We start from the raw sequence: 15,403 nt of genomic DNA, 5'->3' as shown, positions 1-15,403 counted from the left end.
TAAATCTGGTTGATGAAATGCATTAGCTCATATTTTTGAAGCATAATTGGCACCAAACTTTTATGAGTTTTAGATATGTTTCTATCCTAGAAGAGCTTGATATGTAACAAAAACCAGAGCTAAATTATCATTGAATTTCATGGAAATAAGGTCTTTTTTTTTTCTATTGACACAGAATTGGTGACTTCACTTGTATACTAAAAATTCACCTGGTCTACAGTGACAACAACGGACAGAGGACAAAAATTTGTCAGACACATCCTCTACTTCTTGCACATTATACATCTGATAGAGCAATTAGACACAGACAAATAAATTCAGCAATTCTGGAGACATTTTTGGGGTTTATGCAACACAGATTAGTCTTGTGACACTGCAGTCAAGACATTTCCTGGACACCCAATTAACTTTTGTGGTTCTGCAGCACATTTTTTCTGTGTTGAAATGATTGGTGTCTTTTTTAGCACCTGCTTTGCTTGTGGAAATATTCTTGCAATATAATTTTACCTTCCTAATTCTTAAATTGTCTGGCAATTATTCTTGTAGCTTATTAGAAACTGTAAAATACAAATGAGGGACAGCTGGATGTCTCTTTAGTAAAATTTAGGCCAGAGCTCATTTTATGTTAGATCACACTTGAGAGACTGGGTGCAATACATAAACTACAATTTTGTGTGTTCAGTATTACATTACACCAAGGAGAAAAATAAAAAGGTAAAAGATGGGACCAAATAAATGTACCTGTGTTATTTTCTTGTATTAAATTTAAACTAAAGGGGGGGGGGGGATGGGAAACAAAGGGAGTGGCAGAAAGAGTCAAAAAATATGCCAAAATATATTGGAAACCTGTAGACATTTTATGCTTATGCTTTCTTGATACATTTTAGTATGTCATTATATTTTTTTGGACTGACTGTAACACATGGTATGTATAGCAAGGGGTAATATATTCAAATTTGAAGAATTTAAGATTAACTTCCCCTCTTCTGCTGTCAATCTCTAGATGAGGCAAGCTTGAGACACATTCAGGGTGTGAGACATTGCACCATGAGCTTCTGCCCAAGAGACATCAGATCATCTAAACACAGGTGGATTTATTTTGTACAAAGACGTTGGGTACCTTTGTGCTGCACCACCTCACTCTTCCATTTATTATCATGGATGAAAGGATATAGATTCACCCTGAAATAATAGAAACCTTCTGAAGCAAAATCCTGTTTTATTATCATAATTAGGATTCATTCTGGTGTAGGATACAAGCCATGCACCTCTTCTGAAACACTTTGGGATGTTTGGAGTGACAACTTGTTTAAAGCTTCTCTCATGCTACACAACACTACATATATGTTTATGTTATGAACAGTTGTTCCAAATATTTGGATGTATGAAATTATCCCTGTGCTTTCAGGGAACCACAGAGAATACAAGGAGAGAGTTGAGACTTAGAACTAAGATCATACCTTAGAGAAGTATAATTTATCACTTACCACCTATGTCTGAAATCAGCATAGATGTAAAATGGGATCAGCATTGTAGGTAGTCATAGCCTAGGCCTGTACCTTAATTAAAAGACATTATTCTTCAATGTTAGAACATGAGAGACTGATTAGAATATTAATTAATAAATTGTGGAAAGTGGATTTATTTTCTAGAAAGCCTGTAGAGTTGCTGACAGAGGAGGCTAAGGGATAGAGGAACCATTTTTTAAAATAACTGAAGTTATTTTTTATAATTTCTCTGTCCTTTGTTTTTAAAAAAGACCATTTAAGACTGGTGTGTTTGTCAGTACCTCACTCTGCTCTGCTCAGCAAATAGACAAGATGAGTTCAAAGAAACAAATTCACTTTCTAGTGAAGACAAGATATTGTTGCTGCTAGTGAAAAGGAGATGATGCATGGACTCATCTGGCATCAGTGAGCCTCTAGCAAACTTCTGCCTTAGTAATAGAAGTTTTTCTCCTTCCCTGCTTTGTGTAGCATGCTGCTGGGAGTACCCTGTTTGGCATTTTCATCATACTTCTCTTTCTTTTAGTCAGAAAGGTTTTGTGTCTACTAGCTTGGGCCTGAAAAAATAATATTTGTGATCTTTTGTTTTTCTTTGATTCATCTTAGTATCCTCGCTCCACCTTCCATATCAAATTGTCTTAGTTCTTATTCAGCTGGAAAAGCAACCTGCTAGAACCAGTTTTTTCATTATGATAGTCAGGTTCCTCTAAGAATAGTATTCAACAGTACTGTAGGAAGAAAGTAATTTTTTGTTTGAATGTTTTAACTATGTCTTCACTGTTAAGGTGCAGTTGAATGTTTTCTTTTTCTATTTTGTTTTGTTTTGGTTTGGGTTTTTTGTTTGTTATTTTATATCTCCATAAGAAAAATGAGAAAGGAAATGCTATTTAGATTTACAACATTTGGAGGACAAAAAATAGGACAAATAAGATGCATTCACATTCTCTGTACTGTTAATATTCAAGTGTATATGTGCAATAATTTTTTTACCAATCTGCCATACACTCAGGTGTTATAAATTCAGTACAGTGTTTCCCAATACATTTGGTTTTGGAGAGGTGTGAGGAGGCAGAAGCCTCACTTCCTGTTATAGTAGTGACTCCAAGAGCAATGATGTGCTCTTTTCATTTGAAAGCTATTCTGTCTGTACTGTCAAATGATCAGTCTTAGAGCTGCTTTTTAAAAGCTGTTTATCAACACAGCTGTTAAAGGATTTACACCACATTAGTGTACACTCACAATGTACAGGTTTGAAATAATTTTTCAGTATTTTTCCTTTCAGCACATAAAGCACTGGATTCATCTTGTATAACTCCAGTCTTCAAAATGAGGTATCTGGAATAGGAATATAGGAGCTATATTCAGTAGGGACTGAAAGGCACATGGGAAGGGCTTGAATTTCATAAAGTAGAGAGCAGCAGCTGTCTCAAAACTAAATCTTTTAAGAAGGTTAAGATATGGAGGAGTCAGTTTCAACACTCAAGCTTGAAGATTAAATTTAAGGACATGCAAATCAAAATGCTTCACTGTGGTTCTAACCAGTATTGAACAGAAGTGTAGGATTAATAGATGGGGCAGGGAGGCCAGGTTTTTCCATTGTGGGAATCCAGGACATCCCTCTGGCTGCCCTGGAAGGTCTGGGACCCTGGCAGGGGGTCAGGAACCCCCTCTACAGAGCCCCCAGAGACACTGTCTGTGATCTCTGTCCATGGAAAAGAGTTTTCAATCTTAAAGGATGAATTACCAGCTCTGAGTGTTTGATATGAGTAATAATTAGTGTGGCACGGGTGCAAAAGTAGAATTTTAGGATTCTAAATAAGGGGTTCAAAGGAGACAAGATAGAAGAAATTAGGTGTGCCTTGTCTTCTTCTTCATGCCATCCATGTTTCACTGTAGTGTTAACATTTTTCTATTAGTTTAAACTAGGGACACACTGTTTAACGTAAGTGACAGATATTAGCACATTATTGTAAATATAGCACACATAGTTTCTAGTATATATGTTTGTAACATCCCTCTAAGGGGCAGAGCTCCACACACTGTCCTGCAACAGAGACCTACAACAGGTCAGACAGAACATGTTATAGATAAGCAAGAATAAACAACCTTGAAAACCAACACAAATTAATTACCACTTCTTTTTTTGCAGCAAAGCTGAAAGACAAAGACTTTCTACATTCTCAAGATCATTGAAATACCATAAATTCTGACATTCCATTGTTTTAGATAACTCTCCTAAGGTGCTGCTTGTAGTCTAATGCTTAGTGGAATTTGGGAAATCTGTATCATTAGGTCATATTTTAGAGGAATCCTGAACACAACATAGCATGAGACAGGCCATGGTGATTTACTAGATAAATTTATCATTGAGTGAAAGTCTGAGTCACAAAGGTTGGATGTTCATTTCTGTTTTAGTGGTGGAATGAAATACAGAAATATGATCATCAGCATCTGACCTAGTTAACTGAAGAGTTACCCAACCTAATTGCTAGTCATTCAGTGTGGAAAATCTGGGCAAGAATAATCTCCTTGGAGTTTTTATGTCTGTCTTCTGAATAGATAAGAACTGATCATAGAATGATTTTGTGAGATGAAGAAATCTGCTCAGTATACTTTAACTCTCAATTTCAAAGGAAAATGGTTAAAAATAACAGAGAGGAATTAATGGCTTGCAATCTAAGGCCCCAAAATATACCTATCTAAATGTAGACAATAACTTCTTGTTTTATATTCTTCTGAAATATGATGTTGTTATTCTATTTTGTCAAATGTTTATCGATAAATATATTTGGAATGTGTTTTGCATTTGTGGCTTTTTAAGGTTTATGTACCTAATTGATTACTGCCAGGTAGGAAACTGACTATACACAGATGTATTTGTGTATTTACTTTCATTTATGGTTGACTGAAATTCAATGTGTTATATACAGATAGCACAAAAAGTGGTTGGACACAAATAAGCAAATTCAATAATTCTGAAGGCATCTTCAGAATCTGGACTTGTATAACACATTGCAGGGTTGTGACACTTATTCTGGTCATGACACTGAACTGTCAATTGAGACTTGTCCTGATAAAGGCTTGAAGATTATAGGGCCACAACTCTAGCATAATTAAAGAATTGTGTCATTGTTTCTGTATTTATTTATTTATCTACTTACTTAAGGCTATGATTTTCTCAAACATTGTCTAATAATCTTTTGATTAACTTCTGTGGGCTCAGAGCAGACTGAAAATACCTGTCAAAACTTGGGTACAAATTCCAAACCTAGTTTTTTAGAGCAGTAATTTATCCCTAAAAAACCCTAACCAACCAAGCAAGTCAAAAACCTTCATACATAATGTTGGTCTCCTTGAGTTAGATAACTATGTCCAGCAGAAACTGGATTAGCCCCTATATGTCCTAATGGAGGTCTGAAAAGACAAGCATGTGTCTTTTTAAGGCAATTATTTTCTTGTGCAATTATATGTAGCTGTAAATTTAACTTGGGCATTGACTCTTCATTTCAGGCTACTGTGGGCTTCTAATAGTGTTTCCTTTTTTGAAGCAGTAGTAGAGTGCTTGTACAACAGCTTCAGTGAGAGATATTTGGTGTGTGTTATGGTAACAGATGAAGCCTGCTTAGGGTAATATGGCCTTACAGTCATGAGAATTATTATTCTGCATTTTATAAAAGAAAATAAAGCATTAAAGAGTTTTAATCAGTTGTTTAATAAAATTACTTATTGTCACAGAGATTTGCTTGAATCTGCTAAGAGCTGCTTTGAGATTTATAGTTGTTACTGAAATGGTAGGAGAAAAACCCTGAAACACATTGCCTGAACACTTCTCAGAATCAAGTCAAAAGATGCTTGCAGTTAGGTAATAACTACCCTGAAATGCTGACCAAACTGACTTGTCAGGAGTGTGATTCCAGGAGTGCATCTTCCATGATGTTTTGACTGAAGTCTGGAGTGCAGAATTTAATTTACTTTTCATACTTTCATTTACATCAAGAAGAAATTTTGGTCCACATGAACTGCATGTCAGGACCTCAGGTTTCACTGTTCAGATTTGTCCTACTGGTCCCCAGCACTTTGTCATGCTGAAGGCAATGTGGCCTTTAGGGGTCCTGCTGCACTGAAGGTCAGATGAACTGGACTTCAGATGAAGAGTCAGATAGCTGGAGAAGGGACCCAACTTCCTTGTTTGTATTAGAGCTCAAACTAGTGTCATGAAATTAAAACTTACCTAGAATAAAAAATAAATTTCTGACAAAAAGTAAAAAAAAATCGTTTGTCACAGTATTTTCTTCATTTTTTTATGGTTTTTCAGTTTATAATTGTCCCTTCTGTTCCTAGTGGGGGAAAAAAAAAAACTCAAACAACAAAGAGACAGCATCATCAAAAAAAATTAATATATGGCAGTAATTCTCTTTTAGTGTTTAACACCTTGATTAATACAGTAACTGGATTAATGGCTATTGTTCACAAGATAATTAATTTTTATATTTTTCTTGTTTGATAGGTGATATATGCCCTGAACACTAAGAATGATGAATATGAGGACAGTATACAGGCTTTGAGAGAAGCTCATGAAGAAGAAATTCAGAATATTCTTGCTGAGACAAGAGAAACTATTCTCCAGTGTAAAAGCAAAATTGAAGAAGAACAGTTACTGAGAAAGCATATTCAGGCCCTTGAAGTTGCAGTAGCACAACACAAGAGATTGAAGGAAGAAGCCTTAGCAGAGTTAATACTGTGTAGAAAGCAAGCAGAAGAGGAGTCAAGAACGAAAGAGAAAAAAGCACAGACAGGCCTTTCTACAGACACGGTAGATAACACTGCAGGCTTTGAAAATAAACTTCCACATTTAAATCAGGAGTTTGATGGACTGCTCCATGAATGCAAAGCATTAAGAGGAGAAAATCCAGATACAAAAGTAAATTTAGATGAAAAATGTAGCATGGAAAGGCACTCTGTAATGAATGAGATGGAAAACCTGAAGAGCAAAAATCAGAAAACCTCTGAAGAATATACTCAGAAAACAAGAAAACTGCAAACCCCTTGTGAGACAGAAAAAGAGACTTTGAAAAAAGCCATGCAGCAATCTGTGCTAGAAACAAACTGCCAACAAGGAGAAATGGAGCAAAAGATGAGCTCAGAGGCTGAGGAAGGCTTTTTGCTGCAGCAGGTAAAGAAGCTGGAAGCAGACCTAGAGGAGAAAAGCCAGAAGATAAATGAGAGGAGGAAGCATTCCCAGAAGCTGAAGGAGCGAATACAGGTAGAGTATGAGACTGTAATCCCAATCTCTGCCTGAGAAAGTGAAAATTATAAATTCTTTAAAATTTGGGAGAGGAGGGTCTTTTAAAGATCATGGTGATACAAATGCTTTTTAAGTAGTAAAGCAGTTTTAGAGGCTTAGAATTGACATAAGAGTGATATAATGCTGGCAGCTTTAAAGAAAGAGTTAAGATGATTAGTAACTCATTAGGAGAACACTTTGAACACTATAATTTGTATTCCTTGAGGGAGGAGTGAATTAAAACTTATCTGTTGGCTGAAGAGAGTTTTACTTTTTCTGCCCAGAAATGTGACAAGAACAATGATCAGTCACTGCTGCTACCAATGAATGTTTACAGAGTACATCCTCCTTTTTCCTTGTGGTTGCCAATAGCTCAGTGCATGGATATAAAGAGGGTTAGATATGAAACCGGAGCTGGCAGTTCAGGAATCAAGTTTTTTGTATGACTTTTGCAGCAGTGGCTTGTACCAAGTGCCATTTAATGAAGTGCCTTTACACTTGTGAAGTTTTATGTGCTGAGCCAAGCAATTTTGGCCATTGGTTCTCACCTTGCACTTTGCCTGCCCACCCTCACTGCTGTGTATCTCTGTGTATCTATACATCTGCAGCACAGCTCAGCAGACCCTTCCTGGCTGCATCATGTGTCAGATGCAGTTTCAGAGGTTGGCATGTCATGGGAAATCTGCCAAACAGCTGCTTTTGGTACATGAGGTCAGAGTGCAGGAGAAATGCTTATGCAGAGTGCTGAAATTCAAGCACCCAGCCATGCTCTGTGCTCAACAGTTCAACTTCCTTCTGATACTTTTGGTCCTTTATATCACATAAACTCACCTACCAGACATGCCCCCAGCCCTATGGCAGCAATTTCTATATTAGACAAGAAGTAAGGCCTAGACTTTGAAGGTCTGGATTTGGAGTATTACAGAATAACAAAAATTGTTTCCTAATGGGAAAGAAGATTTTCTTCCTTTAGAGGAAGAGAGCCCCAGAATTCTGCAGGGAGCAAGGTCAGCCCAGTCAGCTGTGTTCTTCCAAGGCAGCTCTTAACTGCTTTCACCATCTGCCCTCACATCTTGCTTGCCATTATTGTTTTGCTGATGATGCAGAGTTCTGAGCTACTTCTTTGAGGATGTTCTTAGAGGGAGTTTAGCCTTTAATACAGTTCCTACCTATTTGTTTTACAAAATCAGAGGATGAATTGAATACACCTTCCCCAACATTATTCAGATTTCATTTTCTCAGTGTGTAGATCTGTAGCAGAACAACCTCTATCTTTTACAGAAAAGTGCAGAGGAGACAGTGGCAGACATGCAGATAAGCCCTTTGTTTTTTATTGAGTCAGTCTGTAATATCTATTTCAATACTAAAAAGTATCCTGGCTCTGTAGAAATTGGAAGCATTAGAGGGAAAAAAAGAAAGCAAGATTTTGATTTTTTTTTGTGGGTACATTAGGTGATGTTCAGGGACAATTAAGAATAAACACATGAAAATTTATGCACAAGGTTTACTCTTCTGATTTATTGTATAAGAAATGCAATAATTTAGGAACAAATTATGTAAAATATTACATTATTTGTGGAAGTGGAAGATGAATTACATTATTTGTGGAAGTGGAAGTAAAAGTAAGTAAGTAAGTGTCATTAGCAACTTATTTTCTAGATTCAGTATCAAGTGGATAAAACTGAAATATTTTCTGAAGGACATATGTTCAACTCGTAAATTTCAAATTCTCTAAGTCTGTGGAATGAGGCTGATTTGCATACCACTTGAGCATATTGCTTTGAATCTTTTAAGAGATACCTTCAGACTAGGATAAATCTGGAAGGAGGAAAAGAGTTTGACATGATGTTGTTTTCTATTTCTTTACAGTTTGAACAAAAAAAATTTAAAATTTCTCCTTTTTAAATTGACTCTTTTGCCACCATTAAATACATTTTTTTCAGACTTCTATGGATGATGGCAGGCAGGGCACTAGAAACACCTTCTTAATCAGAAACACCTTTGAGCATTAGTAAATACTAGCAGGAAAAGCTTTAAAAGGCTTGAAAGGTAAAAGGACTGTTGATTCAACAAGATGAATTTTCCTCTTTTCTCCTTAGTGTATGCCAAGAAGCTTGAGACCTTGATGCATTATATTAGTACACATCTATTATTACTGCTGTAAAAGGGAGAATACAAAGTTTGACAAATCATTAAGTCTGATCTGTTCAGTCTAGTTTTGGAAGAATACTGGCATATATGCCAGAGGTAAAAGTAACAAGCTTACCTTGAAATTTTGAGCTACAGAGAGTGTTAAATACTATTAATAAATGTTAGTTTTAACCCTGAGGTTTTACTTGACATTTATGTAGGGAAAAAAAGGCAATTTTATCTGAGTATTGCAGTATTACACTAGACATCTGAAACTGCAACTAGAACCTCCAGAAATAGAACATTCAGTATGGTTCAAATTTTTTCCATTAGTTATGGAAAGACAACTCCCAGCAAAGTCTGTAGGACAAAATTTTTTCTGAGTTTAGGCATCTGTATAATGGATTATGTTACAAACTGTTGTATTTCAGCAATTGAAAAAACCTAATTAATATTAATTAAATTTTGGCATAAATTGTCATGAAATTATTAAAAGTATAACCAATTTTAAGTTTAGGATAATCTCAGACATCTTTTAGATGGTAACTATTGATGGGTATTCACTTTACAATGATGCCAATTATGTGTAAGGGAAGGGCTCCACATCACAAATATTCTGGCAGCAGTGACAGTTTGAGGGTATGGAAGAGCAAAAAAAGCAAAAAAATGCATTTAAACCAGCTCTGTAGGTGATTTATATCATGGAACACCAAGAGGGAAAATGACCATTTATTTCTTATTACAAGAAAATTACATATGTAATAAACGTGAAAGTAATGTCATGCATATTCTAGGATATGGAAGTGTAGCTTAAGTGAACACAGCAAGAAATTCTGGGATCAAAATGTATAGTGAAAAAAGAGGAAGAAGATCTAAGTGTAGTCAAAGAGAGAAATTCACATCAAGAAAAGGGAATCCTGCATAAAGCAGGTAAGATGCTCATTAATGTCATTCTAAAGTATTTCCCATGTTAGTAGTCATTGATATTGGAAATTCTGCAAGTTATTTATGCTACTTGAAATGTAAATTTCAGTACCACAAAAGATATAGAAGTGATATTGAATTCCCAAAGCAAAGCTGTTAAAAAAGTAGATGAATTGAAACATCAAATAATGCAGCTCCAGCAAATGATTTGTACCAGAGAGAGTCTAAGAGCAACTCTGAAGATGTGCAAGAGCTTTAACAGGTGATTTGCTCTCAAATATTCAAAGACATGCTATGCCAAAAGTACTGAAATCAACGTCAGGGTTTTTTTTTATGCTCGATGGCTTTATTGTACAGGAGTCAATCCTGTAAAATTCCCAGATCCCTGAGCTCATTCTGTGGAACACTCACTTCTGTTCATAACCTGAAGTGCATGAGTTTCTGTAAAGACAGCAAAGGAGTCCTTGGGCTAGACCAGGGCATGGTGTTCAACTGCGTCTGTAACCAAATCCTTAAAGAGAACAATGTCTAAGGCAGACTTTCTCTGCTGATGTCTGGAATACTGATTTATTTATTTTTAAATACAGAAAATGATCATTTTGAAAAGCTGTGCAGAAATGATAGCAGGAATAAACTCAGTAAAATCAGGAATGTGTGCATCCTGAGAGTACCCTCTGTACAGTATCTCCCCTCAAGCAATTGTTCAGCCCTGAGTCTTTTCTATACTTTTTTTGTTCTCTTTAACTATTGTTAAGATAGCTTTTAGGAAAATTAGACTTGGCATCACACTCAGCAAATCATCTACTGTACTTTTTTATGGGACTAAGGATGTCCTTGAGGGAGCCTGCATGGTTGGAAGTGAGTTACACCCCCAAGCTCAAACCAGAGCAGCAAAAAACTCCAAATCATTCCTAAACTGCAGAAAAGGCTGAATCAGTACAGTTTTACATTTTTAACTAAAATAAAGCCAATATTTTTCAATGGGGTATTACCATCTAAATAACATTTTTACTGCAAAATAGACTACAGTGACCCCAGAGTTCTACCCTGGGGATTTTTTTGGTACAATATATCTAGTGTGTTTTATAGACTATGGAAACTGTAGCTGTTTACAAAGAGGGTATGAATAAAAGAGAGAACTTTCTTTGTGAAATCAAGCATCAGTCCTATAAGGAAAAGATTTTTCTGAAGGAATAGCTGTTAAAAGCAATAGTAGATCATGTAATGAAGGCTAAAAAGGAAATCAGGCCAGTCTAAGACTTCATGGAATCTGGAAAAAAAAAAAACAAAAAAACCAGAAGGTAGGAATGTTCTTCTATTTATAGATGCTTTAATTCATCTGGTTTTAATCATATTGGTCACAGCAACATCATTTGAATTATGCTCACTCTAGGCACTTTGAATTAACATAAAATGCCAGGATTTTCTTGCTACAGAAAAAAATCAGAAAAAGAAGAAAAAAAAAATAGTCAGACCGATTTATTTCTGTGAAAAGCTCCAAAGACATAAAGGTGAATTTATCCTTGATGGGATAAATGGCCTTCTTACCAATAATTGCCCTTGCATTCTTTGCATGTGGTAGTTGGAGTGTTTTATAGAAGAGCCTTCCTGAAGAAGAATGTATTGTGGTTGCTATTCCAATTTCTGAGTTAAATTTTCATGGATTTCTGCTGTGATAAATTTATTTAATCAGAATTTTGTATTGATTAGGAAGAGGATCTAATTCTGCAAAGTGCTGGTAAATTAATTCAGAGTGCATGTGTTATCAATGTAATTGCAACTATTTACAATGCATACATATATGTGTATATATATGTATATATATATATGTATATATATATGTGTGTGTATATATATATATATATATATATATGTATGTATGTGTATATATATATATGTCCTTATTTAACTTTAGTCAGAATGATGGCTCATCTTCATGTAGATCCAAACAGCTTATTTGAGCAATACCTTTATTTCAGTGTGTTTTAAGTGGGTAAGATGTTATTTTTGTTGTTGATATGCATCAGCAGCAATTGGCTTAACAGAGTCTTCAAAGAATTAAACTTTCATCAGAGCTGCTGTCTGTGACTGAATCCTTTGGCTTTAGGAAATTTGCTTTGTTTTCAATGTTTTTGTGTAGTAGGAACCTGAACATGAGCTCAATACTGTCCAAAGGGAGGATAACTTTGAAACATGTATTTATTTTAAGCATGTTCTTCAGTGATTAGTAGAGCTCACAAATCAGTGCATGTCTGTGATTTGCCAAATTTGAGCATAAGCTAAGCGGGGGGGAAGTTAGTTTCTGTCTCCTAATGGACTTCAGTGTTCATCAAAGATCTTCTAGACAAAAAAAAGAGGGTTAATTTCAGCAGTTTGTAGAATGGGACAATAAGGCTACTGGTCAAGTGGTTTTTAGACCCTTCTTGGTGCTAAGAATGAACCCATTTTCTGCAGTCAACACTGCTATAACTTTCTGAGTTCAGTGTTTACTTGAGAATAATTAAACACCTGCTGGCAAGTTGTGAAGTCATAAAAAGCAAGCAGCTGCTGTCCCTAGGTGTTGATTTTCATAGTACCCAGTCTTGGAGACTAGGAATTGTGTTTAGTGCTTGCCAAAAGAATTAATGTCCATAAAACTGCTGGAGATTTTGCATTTATACAATCTTATTTCTCAAAATTGAACCCGGGTGAGTAAATGGTTTTGTCTGCTTGTGGAATGGCTCACTATGATCAGTAGCTGAAGATGCAATGCTTCAAGGTACATAGTGAAGCCTCATGGAAATTAATTTGCCTTTTATATAGTGTATTCTACTTATTATGAGCTTGTACATGTATTCTTAAAATTATGCCAGGCTGAGGCTCTTCATATGAGTCAGAATAAATTTAATAATTTCATACTTTAGAAAAAAGGCATACTATTAGACATTTATTTTTATAGGCAATAAAATTTAATTGCTTATAATAATATCTTCTTAGAGAGTAATATTAATTTAATCTGAAAAATATTGAATTAGCAAAACAAAATTACATTTTTAAAAATGATTGATGCAGTTTATATCCTCTTATTCAACTAAGGCCTGTAACAGGTGTCAAGGAAGTGTTATATCTATTCTTCCAGATAAAAATAAGATACAGAGAAGAAAGTTCAGTTGACAGAGTTGAAGAGGGAATGTTGCACCTGATTTTCACATTTTACTCAAAAAGACAAATCTGCTTCTTTTTGTACAAACAAAACTAAAGCTAATCCCTCCCTTGCAATATTCATGTATCTGTTTAATTCCATCCTATAATTGCTACCTAAGTTTTACACAGGGGTGTATGAGAAGGAGCTGTACAGGATAGGGGAGGTGTTAAGTAGTTATTTTTTTCTGTTTCCTTCTTTTGTAGTGCCTGAAGACACTGTAGAATGTTTTTTTAAGTTAGCAAATTTGTACAAATAGGAAGAGCAAGCACACTAATGAATTTGTATGTGTATCATTGCAGGAAGTTTCTAGAAGTTGGACATTCAGTCTTTCTACAAGCAATTGCTAACATTGGCTATGAACAATTGCTACAAGCTCTTGGTCACTGTCTTGCAACTGATGCTCTCATTGATTTTTGAACTATTTCCAGAAACATTGCAATTTTATAATCCTAATTTTTTAAAATTATAATTTTATTTCATTTTTACTTCCTCACCATTATTTTCTTTATTGATGCTATCAGATATTGCTTCCTTTCATTCTCTTTCCACTAATTGCCCATTAGTTATCTTGTTATTTATATGGCCAATGTATATTTACAATTTTTCAGATTTTGTGGGTGACTCTTGCATACTAAATTATTTTTGAACATTAACACCACTCAAGACAAAACAGTCTGACTCTTCATGCTGTACAGTTTTACACCTTAAGGAAGTTTTCATAGAAGATTAGGATAATGTGAGCTGTATTGTCTCAGTAATATTAGAAAGAAGCAAACCAAATTGTTTATATGTTTTAAATTAAACAACAAAAGTAACATTAAATGATACTAGCATGTACTATTGTGTACACTGCTGTATTATCTAGGTTAATGTAGAATAAGAGTGTTCTTTTTCATGATGCATGTTTTGTGCCATCTATTGCATACTCTTGTATTTTTATTTTTTTTTTTTATTTTTTTTTAAATTTTAGGAGCTCCAGGCACAGCTAGATGAATTTAAAAGAAAATCCGAGTGTGAACTGAAGCAACTAGAGAAAGAGAAAGAAATTCTAACTGGGAAACTTCAAAACTCTTCACTTGAGGTAAACTGGGCATAAATGTAATGCAGTAATAAAAAGTCTTTTCATTTTTCACCCCATCAGAGAGATTCTGGATTAGATTTTAATACTATTTGTTGTGTCTATCACTCAATAAAATATGTAAGGACTCCAGATAGAAATAACAGAAATAACTGCTTCTAAATATCTATGAAGATTTTGACAAGCCTATTTATTTCATCTATTACTCTTTGGAGATGTGCTAAGGTGAGGTGTTTGGCTGTATCAGGGTTGCAGAGCAACTCTGTTTTTTGCAGGACAAAGTGAGATTATAATCTTCCTTACAACTCCTGTTAATTTTCTGATTATTTTTTAAATCATAGAGATGTGTCTTCACTGATTCTAACCAGTTTTACTTCCCTCAAGTTCAATGGTTGTTTGCATGGCAATAACTCTGCAAAAGATGAAGACCTAGATCTTCTTCAGTTGACATTTGTAGCCTCTCAGTGGCCATAATAAATTCTTGCTGAGTGACAGAGGAAGGACAGATAGGCTCGTGAGGAGGCTGAGCAAAACACTGTCCTCCCTGTACTGCCTCCACTTTCCCACATGCCATTACTTCCCCTTGGTGTTGTGTTCCAGTAATCAGGGCATGGGTTGTGCTCGTTTATGGTAAGCCACACCTGTTTTTTCTCCCATCTGTGCTACACTAGCTGTACTAGTTATGAGTGCAGCATGGGTTTTTCTTTTTCATTTCTCCTCTAAAATATATTTATACATTCTGTTATCAAACAGTGTCATTCTGACATTCTATTTCCCAGTCTTACAAATACATAATTTAAGTGTAGTTTAATGTTCTGAAACTTCTGGCTATTTTTAAGTTTCATTATACATTTCTGCATGCCACTGTTTCCTACAGATTTTTCTCTGAGAGAATTTCAGGTCAATCCAACCTATGTTGGCCTATTCAGAGTGAAAGATTTATGACATGGAGATTTATTCCATAGGTTTTGCAGATGCAAAAAATAAGGTCATGGACAAACAAATTACTTTTCTTGAAATCACATGTTTTGAAATCACATACTGTTCAGGACAGTAAAATATGAAAGAAACCTATGTTTTCTAACTGCTCATCCACTCCCATCGCAAGATCATGGTAAATTAGCAAAGAGTGCTGGAAAATTATTGCCACTATAAACATAAATAATATTAAATAGTACATAGCATGCCATATATTATGTCCACAGAGCCATTGTAAATATGAACAGATACACTAAAATCATTTTATTGTATCTTAGAATCTGACTGCTCTGGAAAAGGAACAAATGCTCCATTTGAAG

General features: G+C 35.1%; 1 protein-coding gene across 10 annotated transcripts in view; it reads left to right on the top strand.

Annotated features, from left to right (window-relative positions):
- FAM184B (family with sequence similarity 184 member B) overlaps positions 1 to 15,403 on the top strand; it is a 44,861-nt gene that overhangs the window by 15,046 nt on the left and 14,412 nt on the right. For all 10 annotated transcript variants that reach the window (XM_085578526.1, XM_085578524.1, XM_085578523.1 and 7 more), the window contains 2 exons: positions 6,013 to 6,768; positions 13,998 to 14,108. In XM_085578526.1, coding sequence (XP_085434652.1) covers positions 6,013 to 6,768; positions 13,998 to 14,108 — 867 coding nt within the window. The remainder of the gene's footprint in view (positions 1 to 6,012; positions 6,769 to 13,997; positions 14,109 to 15,403) is intronic.

The sequence above is a fragment of the Lonchura striata genome, chromosome 4 (genome assembly GCF_050655825.1).
Source record: "Lonchura striata isolate lonStrDom1 chromosome 4, ASM5065582v1, whole genome shotgun sequence".
In the NCBI taxonomy this organism is placed as follows: Eukaryota; Metazoa; Chordata; class Aves; order Passeriformes; family Estrildidae; genus Lonchura; species Lonchura striata.
The sequence above is the reverse complement of the archived record's forward strand: the minus strand, read 5'-3'. Positions and strand labels throughout refer to the sequence as shown.